The sequence below is a fragment of the Scleropages formosus genome, chromosome 21 (genome assembly GCF_900964775.1).
Source record: "Scleropages formosus chromosome 21, fSclFor1.1, whole genome shotgun sequence".
NCBI classification, from domain to species: domain Eukaryota; kingdom Metazoa; phylum Chordata; class Actinopteri; order Osteoglossiformes; family Osteoglossidae; genus Scleropages; species Scleropages formosus.
The window spans coordinates 13,059,980-13,082,103 of NC_041826.1; the positions used below are offsets into that span (position 1 = coordinate 13,059,980).

At 40.6% G+C, this 22,124-nt stretch overlaps 1 protein-coding gene across 1 annotated transcript; it reads right to left on the minus strand.

Moving 5' to 3' along the window:
* Positions 1-1,406: 1,406 nt before the first annotated feature.
* LOC108918685 (ankyrin repeat domain-containing protein 26-like) lies at positions 1,407-21,032 on the minus strand. Its single transcript, XM_029247491.1, has 19 exons — positions 20,915-21,032; positions 20,608-20,821; positions 20,126-20,309; positions 19,466-19,897; positions 19,181-19,204; positions 18,665-19,132; positions 18,298-18,450; positions 17,900-18,075; positions 14,741-14,834; positions 12,721-12,798; positions 12,355-12,489; positions 12,070-12,182; positions 11,627-11,765; positions 10,459-10,749; positions 8,362-8,597; positions 7,910-8,156; positions 6,463-6,508; positions 6,001-6,089; positions 1,407-1,583 (listed from the first exon to the last, which is right to left on the minus strand). The coding sequence occupies exons 1-19, from the start codon at positions 21,030-21,032 to the stop codon at positions 1,407-1,409; spliced, it is 3,414 nt and encodes a 1,137-aa protein (XP_029103324.1).
* Between the last annotated feature and the right edge of the window lie 1,092 nt (positions 21,033-22,124).

A 22,124-nucleotide genomic window follows, 5' to 3' on the forward strand; every position in this document is an offset into this window, starting at 1 on the left:
ATATATTATTATTACATATATTGCATATTACCCATGAGGGTTTCTTTCTGTCCAGCTGCACAGCAAACTTCCCTAGTGATGAACACCCCCACTGCTTCTTTCCATAGCATGCATGACCTGACCCTTCAGGCTGGGAGACAAAACACTTTGGCTGCTAACACCTGCAGGTTCACAGGCAGACAAACTGGCAGTGTTCCTCAAGGGACATAACTGCCACGCAGTCATCCTACCCCGTGTGGATGTTTCTCAAACAAAAAAACAGAGCAAGCAAACAGGCAAACTAACAAGAAGATGCTAAATAGATGCACAACCCTCATTGCATGCCTTCTGTAGGTTAATATTTTAGCATACTGCACTCTGGGTTCAGATGAAGTGAAGGATGCATGAACAGTATTCATTCACAGCAAATGTTGATTGGATCAGCGCCACACAAGGAAATAATGCTCTCAGTTCAAGAACCTCTTTTCTCAAGGACCTGCACCTCAAGTCAGTCTTCCCAGCTTGCTTAGCGCCCCTCAGATTTCATCCTTTTTCTACTGGCAAACACAGTCACCCCCTTATATTCCCTGTAAGTCCCCCCAGTGGTTGAACACTCAATTCTATTTTTCCCACAATTCAACTATTTATAATAGACCAATTTTCCCGCCCAAACTCCCGGTAAGGCAGGTTGTTACATTATATACACTTTCTGTCACACTCTACTGAGTTCAAGGCAGTTACCATGTACTTCTCAGTGTTCTTTGTCCAAAATGTTTACAGTACCTAGATATCAGAGCATAGTCCCCAGAGGACACAGTATTGCCAGGTTCCTTGTACATTTCACTTCATGCTCTCAAGCTTTTCATAGTAGTTCCTGACTCCTGCAAGGTCTTTTGAAGGCACAGATATCAGTGCTATTACAGTACAGTACAAGCCCAATTTTGGGTTATTGTGAGTCTATGCAGGTGCCCATAACAGAGTTTTAGAACACTTTATTTATACTTATAAATGAAGAGGTCTATTACACTACAGGTATATTATTAACAATGTACCTTCAGGTTATAAACATGCTGAGGATGAAAAAAACACACCTTAAACTTTTATCTGGGTTAAGATAATGTGTTTTGGTTCATTTATGACGTTCTATATCTTCCTGTTCAGTCATATGCTCATTTAGGCAATCTTCAGTTACTTAGTCTGTGTTCAGTCTAAAGGTGCGCAGAATATTTAAATTTTAAATGACACCTTTTCCAGTACAGCACACCAAAGCATGTTTTCAGCATAGGAAGATCAGCTTTTGTGCTTTGACCTTCAAAATGATTATTAAAAGCACACCTGTAGCAAGTTCACCTGCTAGCTTATGCACATGAGAAACAAGCAGATTTACCTAAGCAAATCCCTCTGTCTGAGCACAGTATTAAAGCTGCTCACCTCTCTGGTTCATAGCCTGCCTGTCTGCGGGTGGCGCTGTAGCGCTGGGCAGCAGTCTTGTGCCCATGGAGATATCCATGGATAGGCAGCCCATGCAGGAGGTGCTCTCCCTCGCTGGGGGTGCACCGGCTCTTGATGGGCTCCATGTCCCCGACAATCCTCCGGTAGTCTATCTGGTATGTTTCCCATTCATCATCCACAGATTGTTCATAAGCATTTGTCTCCATCTCTGGATAATCCAGGGTGGTGGCTTCTTCCTCCAGAGACTCACTGCTGTTGTTTTCTTACTTCTTCTTTTAGGTCTGTCTGCCAAGAGTTCTGGGATTTGTGGTCATCCAGTTGCTTCTCAGATAAATAGCTTGTACCCGTGAGGTTCAAGCAATCAATGCAGCTCTGTTACTTTAACTATATCAACTCAGAAGGGTAATGCCAAACACAGCATGTGTTTGCATTCCTGCTGAAAACAGCCCACATTTTAAGTCTGCTTTCAAATGAAAGGATGTGCTCATTTTCCCAGGATCTTACCTCAGCTGCTGATTATCTGGTTATCATAGTTGACCTAGACAGTTGCTTTCCCATAGATTCCCACAATTTCTGCCAATGGTTTGACCCTTTGCTTCACTTGAGGAGCAGCTCTCAGTCCCAGGTCCTTTACCATATACCAGCTAGGTGCAGTTAGATAAAGGACAATCTAGTGGACAAGATCTCAGGAGGAGCAGCGAAAAAGTGGCTGGGAGAGAGTTCCGTTGTGGTTTCTGGTCTGGAGCGTCTCTTATCATTCAACCCTGCTCCTGAAACTAGCAGACGTCACTTTTGCAAAGAGGATTGGAGAATTAAAGAAAGTGGGCTGGAGTGTGTGGGTGGGGTGGTGTATAGGAGGGTGGGGCAATTTGGCACACTTTCCCTGCCTCTACCTGCTACTGCCGTGAGGGGTGTGTTCATGTGCTTATGTATATTCTTTGCAGGGACAAAACCATGACGTTCATGCAAAAAACAAATGCAAAGCCAAGCACAGGCCAAGAAGTTCCCGGTTTTTTCTGCAGATTACACATTGAAGCACTGCAAGCAAATTGAACCAAGGAACCACTGACATGCACACCATGTTCCTGTAGAGAATTTCAAGCAACAAAGTTGTTTTGTCACAAACAAAACTGCAAGAAAGTGAAAGTGAAAGCAGTAATGACACATCAGGTTTTTATCTTTACAACATTAGTCATCACATATCAAGTCCCCTGTCACGTATGTGACTATTTTAAGTCGATTGGCAATGGAACACAACAGGAAGGGTTTAGTAAACCAGCAAGTAGATTTGTAGAAGAGAATAGGTACTTTATTAATCCCTGCAGGGAAATTCACATACAGCAGCTCAATACATGACGTGTAACAGCAGCATATACAGTTATGCCTTCACAACATAAGTAAATAAAAAAAAAATGATTATTAAAAAAATAAATAGCAAAGCAGACACTGGAAGGGATAACGGATAGGGACCTCCTGGTTTATGGACTCTTGGTATACAAACCACTATCAACAACAAAATTAGGTGTTTAAATTAGGGTCTAATGTAGAAAATTGAATAGCTGTTATGCAGTTTTCAGAACAGAAGTAAAACTTATATTGTAGTGGTGCCCACACACACACACACACACACACACACACACACACACACACACACATCTTCTGAACCGCTCATCCCATACAGGGTCACGGGGAACCGGAGCCTAACCCGGCAACTCAGGGCGTAAGGCTGGAGGGGACGCACCCAGGACAAGACGCCAGTCCGTAGCAAGGCACCCCAAGTGGGACTCGATCCCCAGACCCACCGGAGAGCAGGACCCGGTCCAACCCACTGCACCACCGCACCTAGTGGTGCCTATAAAACATATATTTTATTTTATTAGTTTGAAGTTTGTCCAACATATACCAGACTTAAGATTCCAATGTACCTGCAAAGCAACTGTACACTTTTAAACACTGACGTTCTGTACATCTCTTTAATACACTTCAAATTTGGTATTTTTTTATTTAGAAAAGCATACTCAAGAGTAACAACAGAGATTTTTCAACAATTCATGTATCACTTGTATAATTTAGCTGCACAATTTAACATCCATTACTTCATTTTCAACATATTAAATTCACTAGAGTATAACAGCCTAACCAGTTAGTTTGCAATGTCACTTTAATTAAATGTTACTGCTGTCAAAACTTGTCATGCTCAGGAAAGCAGTTAGTAGCCTCTCGAATTAATAACTTATTATGTGAATTCCTAGAATTTGTTTCAGACTTTTAATTGTTAAACTTTTAATAACTCTTTTGTGGCCAGGTCAGCAAACAAACCGCCACTCCAGTTCCAGTCCTCCTCTTTTTTAATGGGGTTCGTGTGGATTTAGTGGCGCTGCATGGTGTTTATCAAGTGTTACAGGGACTAATGTGTGACATGAGTCAGAAGCGGGGCTTTGTTGTGTACGCCACCGTTGCCTTCTGCTCAGGTCTACCCTGGGGCGTTGTAGGCCAACAAAAAATGTGCTCATCTGGCTTTTGTGGTTTAACCTTGTGGACTTCATGGAAACGTCATTGGTGTGGTTTCTATTTGCCGGAATGACAGTTCTTGGGGTTTCTTCCCAAATGTTTTTTCCATTCACCTTCTTCTTGCAGTTGTGATCTTTTCTAAATTATCCTTGAGCAGATTTCCTGTAAACAAAACAGCGTAACTGGTAGTGTGGTGTAGTGATGGTTTGAGGTGATGCCTTTGAACCCAAAGGTGGTAGATTTAAATCCAAGCTGTAGGACCTTCCAACAGTGTACTTACCCTAAATTACTCCAGTAACATTACCCACCTGAATAAATTATTAATTATAGGTAGCTGCGTTGTTTTGGAGAAAGCCAGCTACTAAATGAATAAGTGTAAATAAGAGTTCCGCCTCCTGAAATTGTAGCTAATGCCATCTGCTGGTAACTAAAGTTTTTGTTTTTAATGTCAGTAGGATATCGCCTGAAATCTTACGTTTTGAGCTGTATTGTTAGATGTACTCGAATACAGTGAAACTGTTGCATTAGCTCTCTCTTCCAACAGTAGAGTACATTAAGTAGTGGGAAGTACAGGGTTGGGGTGGAGGGTTATAAGCAACAAGAAACAAGGAGGTACTCAAAAATAACACTTTTGGTATTCAGAAATAATACTCAAGTAAAAGTACTGTGACTTTGAACAAATAATATTCAGCTACTCAGTATAGATTTCTATCATATCTACACCTATGGCATTTTATTGGTGCCCTAGAAAAGGAGAACAGACTACGGTCAGAATTAACAAAAGTCGAGAAACCACTGACTGTATCCCTGAACTGATTTCCACATTATATTTGGAGCAAACATTATATTTTTATAGAAATGTAAAAGTGTACAGTCTCTGTAGACAGCGGTTCAGCCTTGACAGTTGTACTGGTCTTTTATTAGACATATCCACACAGGCCCTGGTCAGCACAGTAGAATGGCCAGGAAGGGTGCACAGCCACTGGTATTTGAACTCCCAGAGGTTAATTTTTCCCCATTTGGTTGTGATTTTCAGTTTTTCTTTCCACTGATGCCAATCAGTTCTCTCCATTGTTATTTATATGTGTTATAACTAATTTTGGATGATTTTTGTAACATAGTAACCTCTTCTTAACCAGAGTGACACAGAGCACATTAAAAAATTTAAATTGAAGTGAATTTTCAGTCCCATTAGTTAATTCATTTCAATTTTAATGCAGGTCAAAATTATTAAAAATTAAAAGTACTTTATTATTGTTGTGTGTGAATTTAGAAATTAATCAATAGATTAGTAAGAAAGAATTATTAACACTTTAGTGACTGTGATTTAGTGGTAAAAGTGACCTGGACTTAAGAACCAAACAAATAAAAAAAAGCTCCAGCTGTGTTCATAAGTTCAGGAGCCGTTAATTTTAAAAAATTACATTCGGTGACATAATGAGGTTGAATGGTGGCATGGTAGCACAGGATAGTGCTGTCGCCTCACAGTGCCTAGGCTTTTCAGGCATAGGTTAGAATCCTGCTTGGTCTGTGTGGAGTTCACAGGTTCTTCCCATATCTGTGTGGATTTCCTCCAGTTTCCTAACCACAGTCGAAAGAAGTGCAGTTCAGGTGAGCTGTCGTTGCTAAATTGCCTGTAGTTGTGAACAGATGAGTGCATGTGAGGCTACCCTGCAGAGGACTGGCGTTCCATCTAGGGTGTACCCCCCAGTTCTGCACTCAGTGCTTCCTGAATCGACTCCAGACTGCCATGACCCTGCCCAGGACAAGCGGTTACCTGAAGTGAGTGAGTGAGTGAATGAATGAGTGATCCTGAGGTTGTGCACCACATGGATTAAACTGTCATAAAAATTTTTTAAAAATCCTGAAACTATAACTGCAATGTGCATTGTAATACATGCAATCATACAAATGACTAGATAACATCAAATGGATCATAATGTTAAAAAGGTTTGAATAAATAAGGTTTGTAAATGTTAACAGGTTGACAGAAAACTGGGTGTACAACATCAATTTCTTCTTTAAATTCTGCACATATTGATCTGAAGCCGTACTTACAGCTTCCTGCTCACCAGTGAGGCTCTTTTGGGAGCTGGTCACTAAGCCCAGCGGGGATATGCAGGGTGATTCATCCTTGTCTAACAACACTGGGGAGAAGGAGGCAGTTGAATTGGTCAATAATGGGAAGTTAGAACAAAGTGCTACGTTAACATTAAGCAAAACTAGAATAAACGAGAGAATCAAATTTTTAATACTTTAAAAATTTATGATTTATGATGTTTCATGAATGTGTGTTTTAATGTGTACTGGAAGACAGAAAAGAGTTTAGAGTTTCAAAATGGACATAGAGTTAAGGTTCAGGGTACTTCTCTTTGGGTCTTGTTTAATCTGTTATGTACTGTGATGTGAAGTCCTTTATCACATGTGATGGTCATGTGCATTGTCCTTCTGAAGTACGGTATTTAGCATTTGGGTTTTTTAAAATAACTTTATTGAACTCTGAGAAAAAATTTAACTTACCATGATCCAGTTTTTTTGATACTTTTTTATCCAAATCATTTTGCATCTTTTGAGAAAGAATATAAAGAAAAAAGGACACAATTTACTTGACTTTCTTAAAGTAAATTACTAAAAGAAACCTCAAGAAATGATCATTACTGAATCAGAATTTTAGAAATTGGGATGCTAAATCATTCTTTAAAGCCTATGTAAAATGTTGATGGTCAGTTCTGATTTTCAGATGACACTTTTTTAATGGTACCACAGAGGAAAAGCTCATTAAAATATTCATTAATAGACAGATATTATCAAGAATATAATGTAATTCTATTCTCAGTACCTTAATCAAACACCTGCATGTAATTTCTTAACCATATTTTACTTTACACTGAATTAAATTTTTATTTTACCTTGTACGATAAAAAAGCTATTTTGAGTAAGGTTCAGCTTTAACTGTTATATGGAAAAATGAATTACAAGAGGACAAACAATAATCAGAACAAAACACTTTGGTATGTGGCTAAGTACTGAATGTTTTTTTCCAGTAAACAATATCATCATTCATAAAAGCCCATTGACACAGATGGATAAGAATCTTGTCATTACATTGAAAATGAGATTTCAATTATTTAATTCAATTACTCAATTATTTTTTTCAATTTAAAATTATGAATAATAAATTGAATGAATGAACTGCTTATCACAGATATGTAGTAAAAGAACAGAAATGGATTCAGTCTTTGCTGGGAAAGCATATAGAACAGCCAAACAACAACATGGAAAATGTGCCACAAAAAAGAAGAAAGGAGTACTTTAGGCAAACTCAGATTATTTGTTATTCTAGTATTTATAATATCCAGTGATGGAATGTTGTTCTTCATTATCTATTCTATAAATGACTAACTGATTATAGATTAATTCTTCATGTGTCTGTTTTCTGAAATTTCTGTTTGTAGCCACCAGTGAATTCCCACCGAGTTGGCAAATGACAGTTAAGTGCAAACAGGATACGAGTCGGATTGCCTACTATTGTTCTCCTCCAGTGCTTGCAACTTATATCTGATGTGTGTGCTGGTTATTCTAATAGCATGAGTAACACAGAGTGAACTGTTTTCATGGAGGTAAAATGGAGATAAAGATGAAAATTGGCCTGTTTTAGGAGTTATTAACAAAATGAGTGATAAACAGCCCACTAATTCCAAATGTGTCCACAAGTTGAGGAGCCCGTGTACACTATGTACATTTTAAATTAGGCACAAAAATTTATAAAATGATCATAAATCTCTTGTGTTTATTTAGTGAGGAAGCCTTTAACTTGCTGACACTTCATTGTCAATTGATTGTCACTTTCCAAACTGAATTAGTTGGAATGTGTGTGATACAGGATAGAAAAAGAAATGATACACTTGAATTAGAACTAAATGATGGTATAGTGGAAAGCTGCTTTATATTGATTTTATGGGTTTACCTTGACTATATAGGTCTCCACCTTGCAGTTTTGTATGTCCCCAGTTGGGCTGACAAATCTGTTAGCCAAGGCCAAGTTGTTGTTGGGAAAACCAAGTGTAGCTCCGCATGCCGTGACAAAACTGAGGGGCTGAAGTGGGACATGGGGACCATTCAGACTTCCTCTGGCAACTCTGCTGGAAATGAGGGACTTCCGCTGGCACTCAGCTGGCAACCTGTTGTGGATCCTTGCCAGATGATCATAAGACCTATGGAGACACAGAAAACACAAGGATCATGTTTCTGATTAACAACAAGTTGTATGAGGCCAAAAATTTGGTTCTGCAAAGCAGTAATAAGTAAGGTTTCATTCAAACTCTGCAAGCGTACCTCATAATAAAAAAGTGAACAAAAAAGTGTAAGTGTTTCCAAATTGAAATTGGAACCCTGTGGAATACTGTAAAACGTGCCCACCTTTCCATCTTCGCAGTCAGGCTCTTGCGCAGCTTGTGCTCCTTGCTGTAGAGCTTGCGGAAGTGATCCAATTCGGCCTGCATGGAGTCCCTCTGGGACAAACTATCCAGATGGTTGCTGCGGAGTCTACCCAGCTCATTCTCCATCTCCTGAAGGCGCTGCTCCATCTGGGTCCATACACTAGCCTCATTCGATGCTTTCATCTGCTCTTGTGCATCATGTGAAGCAGCCTGGTTCTGTGGATGAGAAGAAGAACTGACTAGTCAGTTCTGACACACAAATACATACAATGCATTCAGAAAGTATTCAGACCCCTTAAATTTTGTCAGGAAATTTGCAAATTTATTAAAAAAATTGAGAAAAAAAAAAAAAACTGAAATTTGTGTATTCACACCCTCTTCTAATGACAATTGAAATGTTACTCAGGTGCATTCCATTTCTATTGATCATCTTTGAGATGTTTCTACACTTCGTTTGGAGTCCACCTGTGGTAAATTCAATTGATTTGACATGATTTGGAAAGGCACAGGCCTGTCTATACGAAGTCCCACAGCTGACAATGTGTATGAGAGCAAAAGCCAAGTCATGAGGTCAAAGGAACTGCCTGAAGAGCTTAGAGGCAGGATTGTGTTGAGGCACAGATCTGGGGATGGCTACAAATTACTGCAGCATTGAAGCTTTCAAGGAGCACAGTGGCATCCATACTTCTTAAACAGAAAAGGTCTGGAACAATCACAACTCTTCCTTGAGCTGGCTGCCCAGCCAAATTGAAAAATCGGGTGAGAAGGGCCTTGGTTGGAGATGACCAAGAACCCAATGGTCACTCTGCCTGAGCTCCAGAGATCCTGTGTGGAGATGGGAGAAACTTTAAAAAGGACAAACGTCACTGCAACACTCCACTGATCAGGGCTTTAGGGCAGAGTGGCCAGACGGAAGCCTCTCCTCAGTAAAAGACACATGAAAGTCCACTTGGAGTTTTCAAAAAGGCACCCAAAGGACTCACAGACTGTGCCAAACAAGATTCTCTGGTCTGATGAAACAGATCGCACTGTTTGGCCTCAATTCTAAGTGTGATGTCTGGAGGAAACCAGGCACCACTCATTACCTGCACAATACCATGCTAATGGTGAAACATGGTGGTGGCAGCATCATGCTGTGGGGTTATTTTTTAGCGTCAGGGGCTGGGAGACTAGTCACAGTGAACGGAAAGCTGAATGGAGCAAAGTACAGGAATATCCTTAATGAAAACCTGCTCCAGAGCACTCTGGATTTCAGACTGTGTCAAAGGTTCACCTTCCAATGGACAATGATCCTCAGCACAAGGCAGAACAACACAGGAGTGCCTTAGGGACATCTCTGAATGTCCTCAAGTGGCCCAGACAGACTTGAACCCAATCGATCATCTCTGGAGAGACCTGAAAATAGCTGTCCACCGACGGTCCCCATCCAATGTGACAGAGCTTGAAAGGATCTACAGAGAAAAATATCAGAAAATCCCCGAACCTAGGTGTGCAAAGCTTGTAGTGTCATACCCAAGAAGACTCAAGATTGTAATCACTGTCAAACGTGCTTTAGCTAAGTACTAAGTAAAGGGTCTGAATACTCATGTCAATATGATATTTCAGTTTTTTTTATTTTTAATAATTTGCAAAAATGTCTAAAATCCTGTTTTTGTTTTGTCATTTTGGGGTTTTGATGACTGAAAAATTGAATTTAAATGATTTTAGCATAAGGCTGCAACATAAAAAGTGAAAAAAGTGAAGAGGTCTGAATGCACTGTATGTGTTGATCAGTCAGTACTGACACACACAATGTGATGTCAACATTAGCAATTTAGGTTGTGCATCCATCAGTCTGTACCCACATACATTTACATCCACCTGTCAGTACTAACACAAACAATCAATACATGAAAAAGGATAAGAAACAATCAGTTTGAATACATATGTATGTAAACATTAAAATATTAGGCAAAACAAAGACACTGCTTCCATGACACTAGTTAAATGTAAAAATAAATAAATTACAAGAAACAATAACCAAGCTCTGTACGTATTAGGTCAACATAAATTGTTTGCATAACAACACCTACAATACCTGCAAGCAGAGGCTGACTTCCTCCAACTTCTGCCGAACTTCCCGAAGCACTCGTTCCTCTATCTCCCTGCGGTACAGTTCAGCCTGACTGCGATCCATCACACCAGACTGAATTTGCCGCCGCAAGCCTGCTACCTCTTCTTCCAGCTGCCTCTTGCTCCTCTTCAGCTGTTCGTGACTTTTGGCCAAGTCTTTGAAAGACAAGAGCTTTTCCTTTAGGTCCTGGTTTACCGTCACCAACCTCTTGCATGTTGCTGCCTCATTGTCCAGGTGTGAGGAGAGCTCCTGCAGCTATACAGAGACCACACATATACGTTTACGTTGATTCATTTAGAAGACGCTTTTTTCCAAAGCAATTCGTAAACGAGTCAGAAACAACATTTCGTTCCACTGTATACAAGCCAAATAGAGGAATGACAGTGAATACCCACCTGAACTTGAACATAGCGTTAAGGTACTTACCATGATAAATGATACTTAAGGTACTTACTATTTATACAACTGGGTAACGTCTTACTAGAACAATTTTACAGTAAGTATCTTGCTCAAGGGTACTACATAGAGCAGGAGGAGGCATTTAAACCCAGGTCCTTCGAGTAGGAGTCAGCTCTAGCCGCTGTCCTACCTGCTGACCCCTGTTAAAGTACTCCTTTGCTGAACTTCCTTAAGTAAAAACTTAAAGCCACATGGTAAAGTAAGACATTTTTTGTCAGCATCACATTTACAGAGTACATTCTATTAACCATGCAGGAGCATAGACACAGTCACATGTGGGATTATGGACTTCAGCCAATTGCTTAATGAGGGTAAAGTACAGTCATAATACTGTATGTAGAGGACTATAGAAGGACAGGAGCTCATTGCACTGCAGAACTCAGACTGGGGTGGATGCAGATGCTGCCAAAAGCTCCAGGTTTGTATTCTAATGTTTTTTGCAATTTTTGTTTTGTGTTTTAAAAAACAATCCGTAAATGCACCACATACCACCTCATACCCAGCATGCCGCAACTATTGTATTTGTATAGCATTTTTGTTACCAGCAACAAATTGCTGTGAAGAGCTTTAGTACACTGAAGTCCAAATATTCGACCAATAGTTTTGCAGCTACTCTAGTGCCAATGAACAGAAATAATATAAGCTAATGAATGTGATGAAACTGTGGACATACTTTGGACTTGATCCTATCAACATCGGCTTCTGCCTGTCTGTGTTTCATCTTCTCTTGCAGGCTGTCAGACTGTAGACCAGATTCTGCTTTCCCTTGCTCCATTAATTTTTTTTTTGCCAATTTTACCAAGGTCTTCATCCTTCAACATACAAATACTTGTCAGCACACCCTAGAAATTAACTACTGAACTGATTGACAGCACACATTTTAAGTTAATGGTCATTGTGGTCCAGAGAACCTCCCGGAAACACAGGGTATAAGGCTAAGCAGGGGACACCCTGGACAGGATACTAGTCCATTGTACCGTAATCGCTGACAATATTACGTCAATAACTATCTATATAATCCATACTTTCATAGCATTTAGGTTTAAATCAGTAATTTATGAAGTACAGGTTAAGTAATAACTATTTATTTGTTGTCTGGTATACAATTGCTGTCACCTGCATGTTTCCTTCTGTAAATCAGTGTTTCTTTTCATCTCTTGCTCTAGCCTTATATATACTGATCTCTTCTGGTCTGATATCTTCTTAACTTTCTTCTTTTCAACTTCCAACTGTACCAACAACATCAAAGAAGTTCTTAATTTGAAGAACTAAACTTTTCAGAATAACAGTTTGAGTCTGGATGCATGTGGAAATGGTGTTTAGGTGTTTATCTTGATTAACAGAACTGTAAATTAAAAAACTGAGAGTTAAAACAATGCAGCTTTAAGAACCAGCAGATACCTGTGTGGACAGCTCCTTATTCTCCTTCTCCAGCGTTACCAAACTCAGACTCAGCTTGGATCTAATCTTTAGCTCCTCTTCCCACAATTGATGGGAGTCCTCGACATTTTGCGACAGCATGTTCTTCTTCAGCAGCTGAGTGGAGATTTTCACATAAGCAAATTTTGAGCGTAGTAGCCAAGACCGATGTGGCACTCGTATCCTTCGGCAAGGAACTTAATCTGATTTATACTAGTAAATATCAATCTACATGAATTAATAAACACTCTATAAAACATAAGACCAGAAAGGAGTGTCTGTTGAGCAACTAAATGTAATAATTGTACAAATTCAAGATTGGTTTCTTGCTTAGCTTCTTAAGACAACCTCTTGATTCAGCTGATCTTCCAGGTTCATCTTGCTGCCTTGTAGGTTTGTGACCAGATCCTCCAAGTGATTCTTCACCTTTAGACATTAAACAAAAGTTCAGTGATATGTGACTCTTGCAGACAGGACTGCAGCAGTGTCACAAGAACTAACACAAATAATTTCCCAAACTAAGGCTACATCCACCACCTCTCTCTGCACTGCCCTTTCAAGTACCACTTTAAAGCATCTCTTTACACATTGTGAGACTTAGTTCAGTTCTACTTGAGTCTGTACCAATTTTACCAAATATTTCTTTGTTATTGTGCACTTGTAATATTTTCAGTGTTAATAGACATCCATATATAAATAAATATCCACTTGTCCAATGTCATCCAGAGCCTTTCCCAGAAGAATAGAGCACAGTGGATGACACACCTTGGATATGACACCACTCCATCGCAGCGCAAGCATACATATACAATCAAAGATACACACACTACAGAGAATCCGGAATCAGCAATTCAGCAGAAACACTACAGTGATAGCACTACACTGTAGTGATAACACTACATAGAGTTCACTGGAAGTCGCTTTGGAGAAAAGCGTCTGCTAAATAAATAAACGTAAATGCAAACATTTCTTTGAGCTGTGCAAGGAACTGGAGACCTAAAAGAAATCCACACAAACATGAACAGAACATACAAACTCACAGACTGAGTCACATCTTGGTTGGTATAATGTACTATTTTATATTTCTATTTCTATAAATTTCTATATATTTTTCTATGTATTATATTTGTATATATATTTCCATATATTTTATATTTTATTGTCTGCTAAATGAATAAATGCAACTGTGTATGAACCCAGGTCTGAACTCACAGGCTTGGAGCTATAAGATGCCCAGAGCTAATCCCTACTGCCATCAATTAAAATTAAAATTACTGAAAAAGATAATAACACTTCATTGCCATAACCTCCTGTTCAGTCCTAGTTGTCGATCAATTGATCCCATGTGCAATATTTTTCATCTCTCTCTCCACTTTCAGCTTTCTTTCACATCCACACTCCAAAGTTTATAGACCCTCCTTGATTGATTTGAGGGATAGGTTTGAAAAAGTCTCTGGTATAGCTATAATAAAAAATACTTTTTACTGTGTTTTTATGCACGTGCTCGAACGATGAACCTCAGTGCAGCAAGTGGTAGGTAACAAACTAGGTTTACTTGAGTGAGACATCTGCAGCTATGTCCCCTTCTCTTAATGTAATGCATAAGTTGTATGTCGCTTTGGACAAAAGCGTCTGCTAAATGAATAAATGTAAATGTAAGAGTTTTTATTTTAAAATTTTCTAAAATACCTCCTATTTAATATTGATCCTAATTTTACTACAGTAATACTAATCCTATTTAAAACTCTTATTTAATGCCAAGTTCTGGACAGATTCATCCCATAGTCATGCACTTAAAACTCACAAACCCCACACATGAGCTGTAAACACTGTGGAAGTTAGTTGAATTAGTCTCAAAATCTGCTATTGTGTCTGACTGCTTTTTCTGAAATTTGTATTTCCTCCACTACAAAGAGATTTTTAAAAATTGATTTTTAATAAATATAATTTAAAAACTCAATAGGAAAATGTGTCTTTAGAAATTCATAAGTGTAACAGAGTGTGCACTTCGATTTGTAAAATAACAGCTAACATCACAATTTAATATATAGCATGTCTGCTTGGAGACCGACAGTATTATCAATTTTTAAAAAGTAACATATTTACATTTAGGTAATGCTTTTCTCCAAAGTGACTTACAATGTTAATCAACCTACAATTATTTACCCATTTGTACAGGGGGTAACTTCTACTAGAGCAATTTAGGGAAAAACCCTTGTTCAAGGGGACTACAGCTAGAGGGAGATTTGAACCCGCAACCTTTGGGTCCAAAGGCAGCTGCTTTAATCACTACATTAGGAGCTGCCCCTTCAAACAAAATGTTTGTGTACAGAGTACATGGACAATTCCACTGTGACAGAAAACACACCGCTGCTGCCTCCAGTGCTCCTTTCTGTAGCGCTTCAATGCTGTGAGTCTGCTGCTTAGTGAGGGTCTCCAGCCTGGTGTTCTCACTTTCCAGCCTGCAGCAAGAGTCAGCGGGCACAATCAGCTAAAGACATAACTCCAATACACATCACTGTTAGCTGCCCCCACTTAAAATCCACAGTCACATCCTCTGCAAAATAGGTCTGCCACATAATGAAAATCTGAATTTGAAAATGGGCAGGCTTTCACTCACATAAAAGGCTTTTGTTTTAGCAGACATTTAGCAGAACTGTCACTCATTAAATGGACTATTTTAACTGCTCTATCATGCATCAAATCAGTGGAGATGTACTGTACTGTGTAATAATTGTGTCTGACTTGATAAAAATACATTGACTTAAGTATCCCCATCCAACACTCAAGCAAGTTTATTATGTCAATACATTGTGCTTACTGTTTGGGTAATGGGGGAGGCAGTGGCACTGTGTTTTAGTAATTTCAGTCTAATGACCATAGAGGACACACACACACATTTTCTGAGACCGCTTGTCCCAGATGGGGTTGCGGGGAGCCAGAGCCTAACCCCAGCAACACAGGACGTAAGGCTGAGGGGACACACCGAGGGTGGGACACCAGCCCATCACAAGGCACCTGAGATAGGACTCGAACCCCAGACCCACTGGAGAGCAGGACCCAGTCAAGCCCACTACACCACCGCACCACTGCGCCACTGCCCCCCCAGGATATTATAACCTTAATCCATACTATGAAACCTACTACCTGTATTTTGGATCCAATCATTTACATGTACTCATTTAGCTGACACTTTTCTGCAAGCAACTTACAATGTTAAGCTACCTACAATGACTTACCCATTTATACAGCTGGGCAATTTTAGGGTAAGCATTTTGCTCAAAGGTACTACAGCTGAAGGAGGGATTTGAATCTGTGGCCTTTTGGATTCAGAAGCAGCAGCTCAAATCATTACACAGCCAGCTCCTCCCATGTTACCCACTACCAGCAGTATCTACTAAATTATTTAAAAATGTATTTTCATTCTTGAAGAACCTCTGATTAATATTAATGATTCCCTATTCTCTAGTAGTTTTCCAAATCCCTTCAAAATTGCTGTCATTAGATCCTTGTTTTAAAAAAAAAGGCTAAAACTTGATAAAGAGAACTTGAACAAATGAGGAAAAAAAAACATAGCTGTTCATTTATTTGAGGAAAATGATCTAACATTAGATATTTGTGTGTGGCGAAAGTATGTTAACCTTTCCTTTCAATAACTGGTATGACCCCCTTGTGCAGAAATAACTCCAACTAAACGTTTACAATAACTGCTGATCAGTCCTACACAGCGGCTTAGAGGAATTTCAGCCCATTCTACCTTACAGAACAACTTAATTCAAGGATGTTGGTAGGCTTCTTCACATGAACTGCCTGCTTCAGGTCCTACAAGAACATTTCTATAGGATTAAGGTCAAGACTTTGACTCTGCCTTTCCAAAACATGAACTTTCTTCTGCTTTAACCCTTCTTTGGAAGAACGACTTGTGTGTTCAGGGTTATTGTCTTGCTGCATGACCCACTTCCTCTTGAGTTTCAGTTCACGGACAGATACCCTGACATTTTCCTGGTACAATCAGAATTTGCAGGTACAATTCAGAATTAATAGTTCCATCAATGATGGCAAACCATTCTGGTCCAGAGGCAGCAAATCAGGCCCAAACCATGATACTGCCACCACCGTTTCACAGATGGGATAAGATTCTTATACTGGAATACAGCGTTTGCCTTTCGCCAAACAGCATTTCTTATTCAAGCTAAAAAGCTCTATTTTGGTCTCATCCTTCCACAGAAGATTCTTCCAATAATCTTCTGGCTTATCGCTTGGTGTTAAACAAACTGTAGACAAGAAGCAATGTTCTTTCTGGAGAGTAGTGATTTTCTCCTTGCAACCCTGCCATGTACACCTTTATTCTCTTGATGTTTGACTTATGAACACGGACATTAACCAATGCAAGAGAGCCCTTTAGTTCCTTCCATTTTACCCTGGGTTTCTTTGTGACCTCCAGAGGACTATTACGTGCCTTGCTTTTGGTGTGATCTTTGTTGGCCGACTACTCCTGGGGAAGGTAACAATGGTGTTGAACTTCCTCCATTTGTACACGATGTGCCTGGCAGTGGACTGGACTGGTAGAGTCCAGATTCTTGCGAAATGGTTTTGCAACCTTTTCCAGCCTGATGAGCATGAACAACTCTCTTTTTCCGAGGTCCTCAGAATTCTCCTTTGTTCAAGTCATGACACACTTCCATAAACCTGTGTTGTGAAAATCAGACTTTGATAGTGAAGCCTCAGATTTCTGTTCTTTAAATAAGGGAGGGCAGCTCCCACTCACACCTGATTGTCATCCCATTGATTGAAACACCTGATCCTAATTATCCCTTCAAATGAACTGTTAATCCTAGAGGTTCACATAATTTTGCTACACACAGATATGTAACACTGGACCATTTTCTTGAATGAATAATGAGGAAATCTGATTGTCCCATGAAAATCTGATGTTTTAGGTAATATTGATGCGGAAATAGAGAAAATTCTAAAGGATCTACAAACTTTCAAGCACCACTTTATCTGTACCTTGCTGCCGGTAGCCAACGACTGCATTTAACTACCAATGGGATCAGTAACCCTGAGCCAGGTGAACAAATTCTCAGCCTCCAAAGTTATCTTAGTTATCACAGAAGTATTGGACTTTTAAATTTTAGACATATCCACACAGGTCCTCTGTCACCATAGTACTATGCAGAGGATAGGGGACAGCCACTGGTACTTGTACTTGTACCCCAAGAGATTTTCTCCTCCCCTTCCTTATGAGTTTTTCATTTCCACTCCTACTTGGCCAGATGGCTTAGTCTATTTGTTATCCATATTTATTTTAGTGTATTATCATTGAATTTGTATTGCAGTTTTGTACAGAGCTCTGTGTGACTCCAATGAGAACACTATGAAAAAGTGAAAATTGAATTGAATTGAATTGAACAAACAGGCTAATGTGACACCTGATCCAGTTATTCTACCACATAGTGATTAGAACATACCAGACCAAACGGCTCTTTCATATGCTTGAGCATCTCATTTCAGCACATGTACGTACTGCTGCACGGCCTCCTCCAGCTGCTTCACAGTCTTATCTGTACCCGCTGAGGCCGACAGGACTTCCTGGAGCTTTTGAGAAGTGGTGATAACATTGCACTCCTTGCTGTCCAGGGCATCCCTCAGATCACGAATGAGACGTTCAGCCTCAACATACTGTTCCTCACTGTCCTGCAGCTAGAATCACAGATTCAACAGTCCTTTACCAGCACAGTAAAGAGGTTCCCAAATATGAAATGACAAGTTAGTGTCTAGACAATTCAGGCCTCAGAGTCATACAACTGAGTAATTAATGCAAAGCACTATTGTGAAAAATTAATTACATTACAGAGTGATTAGCAGGTAAATTTCAAGTTAATTGTCTAATGGGGGCCAGTTTTACCCTAAGAAGACAAGTACCTTTCCTTTTAACCTTTCAACATCCCACAGCAGGCGTTTTTTTTCCTCTTCAAAATCAGCCTGATGCTGCTGGTTGACTTCAAGCAATGCCTCACATGCCGATAATTTCTTGAGCATGTCAGCTAGCTCCTGTTTCAGCTGCCTTACAGCAGTCTTTAATTAGAGAGTAAGACAGACTTGAGTTGGACAAAGACTAACAATGGAGAAAGTAGCAAGATGACTTCTTACAAAACCTTTAGGAGAATGGTACCGTAAAGTGTAACAAAGTGAAATATGTCAAATTCTTACATGACTTAATAGGTTTACACACTGGACCTTGCATACCTTTAACATTGATAGTTTAGTTTTGTTATGTCTTCATTCCTACCTCTTCCTCCTCTTTCTCCTTCTCCCGCCTTTTGAGCTTTTCCTGGAGTTCTGCACTCTTGACCAGCAGCTCCTTAGTCTTGTCTTCTGCCACTGTCACCCTTTTCTCACAGTCAGCACGCAGCTTTGCCAGCAGCTCACTGCAATGTCCTTGAGTGCTTTGGGATTCCTGCAGCTGCTGGCGGAGGAGTGCCACCTCTTGATGTGCTTGTGCCAAATGCTCCTCAGTGACCTTCTGCCGCGCTGTGGCCCGCTCAGCTTGTTCCCGTCTGGCCTTGAGGATAGATTCCAGCTGTGCAAGCCGAGCCTGGGTTTGGCTGTGCTCCTTCTGTACTGTCTCCAACATCAGGCTTTTCTCACTGAGGGAGAGCTTGGTATGGTGAAGCTCCTGCTCTAAGCTGCTGACCCAGGCTTTTGCGGCACCCAGTTGCTGAGAGAGGCTGTGGATTGATTCTCGCTGGCTAGCCTCCTCAGTGGCACGCAGGGTGGCCAATAGCTGGGCTCTTGCTGACTGTGCCTCCATCTCTAGCTTCTCCCGGGCCTGCTTCTCATGCTCCATTTTGGCTGTGGCTACAGTGCATTCGGCCTTCAGGACACTCAGATGTCCATTGTACTCAAGGATGGTTTGGGCCAGCAACTCCTCTTTGAGTTTTAGCTCTCTCCTGGTGTCCTCCAGCTTCTCTCTTAAGGCCTCATTCTCCTTGAAGAGCCGGCTCTCATCCTGTTGGCTATGACTGCGAGCGAGCTCCAGTTCCATCTTGAGTGAGGACACCAGCTCCTGAAGGCCGCGATTTTCCTGAACCCGCTGATCATCATCTCGCTCTCGTTGCAGTGCCCGCTGCAAGTCAGCGTGTGCCACATGGCTGCGCTCCAGTTCCTGCAAGGTGGCTGCTAGCCGGGCCCGTGCTGTCTCAGCCTCCAGCTCCAGCTCCTCCCGGGCCTGCTTCTCATGCTCCAATTTGGCTATGCCCAGAGTGCACTCAGCCCTGAGGGCACTGAGCTGCTCATTGTACTGAATGATTGTTTCCCCCAACAACTCTTCTTTGAGCTTTAGTTCTTTCCTGGTATCGTCTAGCTTTTCCCTGAGGGTAGAGAACCAGTTCTCATCCTGCTGACTGCGAGTGCGACTCAAGTCCAGCTCCAACTTGAGTGAGATCACCTGCTCCTGGAGTTTGCGGTTCTCATGCAGGAGGTCCTTTTCACGATCATTTGCCTGTGTAACCTGGGACATGGCCTGTACAGCCAGAAAGAAAAAACAATCAAAATCATTACACTCGACATTCTGTTACATAATTCTATCTTATACTCAGCTCTTTCACATTTCCTCAGTTGTACTTCTGGCACAGGATTTTCTTTTAATAAACAGCTATTAACAGTATCGGAAAATGAGCCTACTTGTGTTCAGTCAAGGAACTGACTATGCACAAGATAAAACAGGCAAACTTAAGATGGGAACACAGACCTGCTTCATGCTGCCATCAAGCATCTTCATTTCCAGCTCCAGGTTCTTCATCATGAGCTCCACTTTCTGCCTCTCCTCCATTTCTGCATGATACTGTGTCTCCATAGCCTTCAGTTGCTCACAGGTCTTGTTGTAGAGCATGGTAGTGTCACAATGCTTCTCTTGCTCGTGCTTCAGAGTAAACCTGTAAGGAATTTTCATAGTGTGTACTCCATCCAGGCTCCACAAAGCATTGGAGGTGGAGATCTCCCATGGCACCATTCCAACAGTTTTCAAGAATTAGGTCTGATAGCACCGATACAACCTACTGATATTTGTCAGAAACAGAGTTGAAACAAACTGACGTACCTTGGAAATTTGCTCATATTGTGGAAATAACACAGGAGGCTTAAATTTAGTCTCCTAAATTTTGCAGCCCAGTGCCTTCAAAGAAATCTGTTACAATACAATTAAGACAATTTAAAAAGGAATCTAGGGCTCACATGAGGTTTTTCAGGTCAGTCTCTAGCTCCAGCTTTTGGAGCTCCAAGGCAGACCTAATGTCACATGTGTCTTTGAAGATCTGTCTCAACTTCTCATTCTCCACCTTTAACTGGGACAACTTGTGTGACAGGTTGGGGCTATGAGTAGTCTCTCTCTGGATGGCCCACTCATATTCCTGCAGTGCATTCTGATGCTTTACCATGCTTATAAATCCTGGAGGGAGAGAAGATGATGAAAGTTCTATGGCACATGTCATGGTGGTCTTTCTGTAAAGAGCTTGCAGATAAACTGCAATTGTTACAACACCTTTACAAGATGTAAGCTGGCCAATGAGCACAGACTCTTGGGATCCTGCGGAGTCCACTTCATCTGCGGTGCTGTCCGAGGACAGAATGATGTCGTCAAAGTCATCTGCTGCTTCCATTTCACTTATTTTCTGCAGTTTTTAATAATGATTTTTTTATTGCACTACATAATACAGTGTAATCAAGGTCTGACACCAGGTGAAAATAACAATCTCTAAGACCAAGCAAATAAGTACACACACACATACATTTTCAGAACCGCTTGTCCCATACGGGGTCGCGGGGGAACCGGAGCCTACCCGGCAACACAGGGGCGTAAGGCCAGAGGGGGAGGGGACACACCCAGGATGGGACGCCAGCCCGTCACAAGGCACCCCAAGTGGGACTCGAACCCCAGATCCACTGGAGAGCAGAACCTGGTCCAACCCACCGCGCCCCCTCAAATAAGTACTTTGTCAGATAATACCATGGTAAATTTCTTTCACTAAAAATGACAACCTAAGTAAATGTAATAAATCATGCAGAGATTTTGTAAATAATTCTGCAAAAACACATAACTTGTGGAAAGTATAAATTAATTTTATACTCTACATTAATAGGCTTTTTACCTTAAATTTTGGATTCCATGGCAACCTAAAGAAAATAAATAGTGAAGGGTTATATACACCAATAAAACTAGATTTATTCTAATTAGCCACATGTTTTAGGATGCTGTGAGTACGATAAGGCAAGCATAGTGGTGACATGTACTCATTTTCCTTGTAACTCAGATAATTACCATCCAAACTTAAGAGCCTGCTGAACACAAAATGTAGACATAAAAGATGCGATAAAGCAGCATACTACATAAATACCTTGGATAATCCTCTGACATTTCAGTGGCAGTGCTACGATCAACCAAAGAGACTGGATTTCCATTAACCTGGGGAGTTTTCCAGGGCTCAGAGTGGCATGTCCCAACACTTGGGTCTGGAGTGGATGTCTGGGGGTCATTCTCTTGTTCTGAGGCCATGTCAGAGCTAAAAGATCACACAGATCCCATTAAACAAACAATATATTCTTCACACAAGTTGATGACATAAAACAAAGAGAGGCATTCCATTCCATACCTAATATACCATTGCACTAATGTAATAATAAAAAGAATAGCAGACAGACATAGAATTCTTTGGGTCTTGGAAGTAACTTAGTGTTCCACTCCCCTTAGTGTT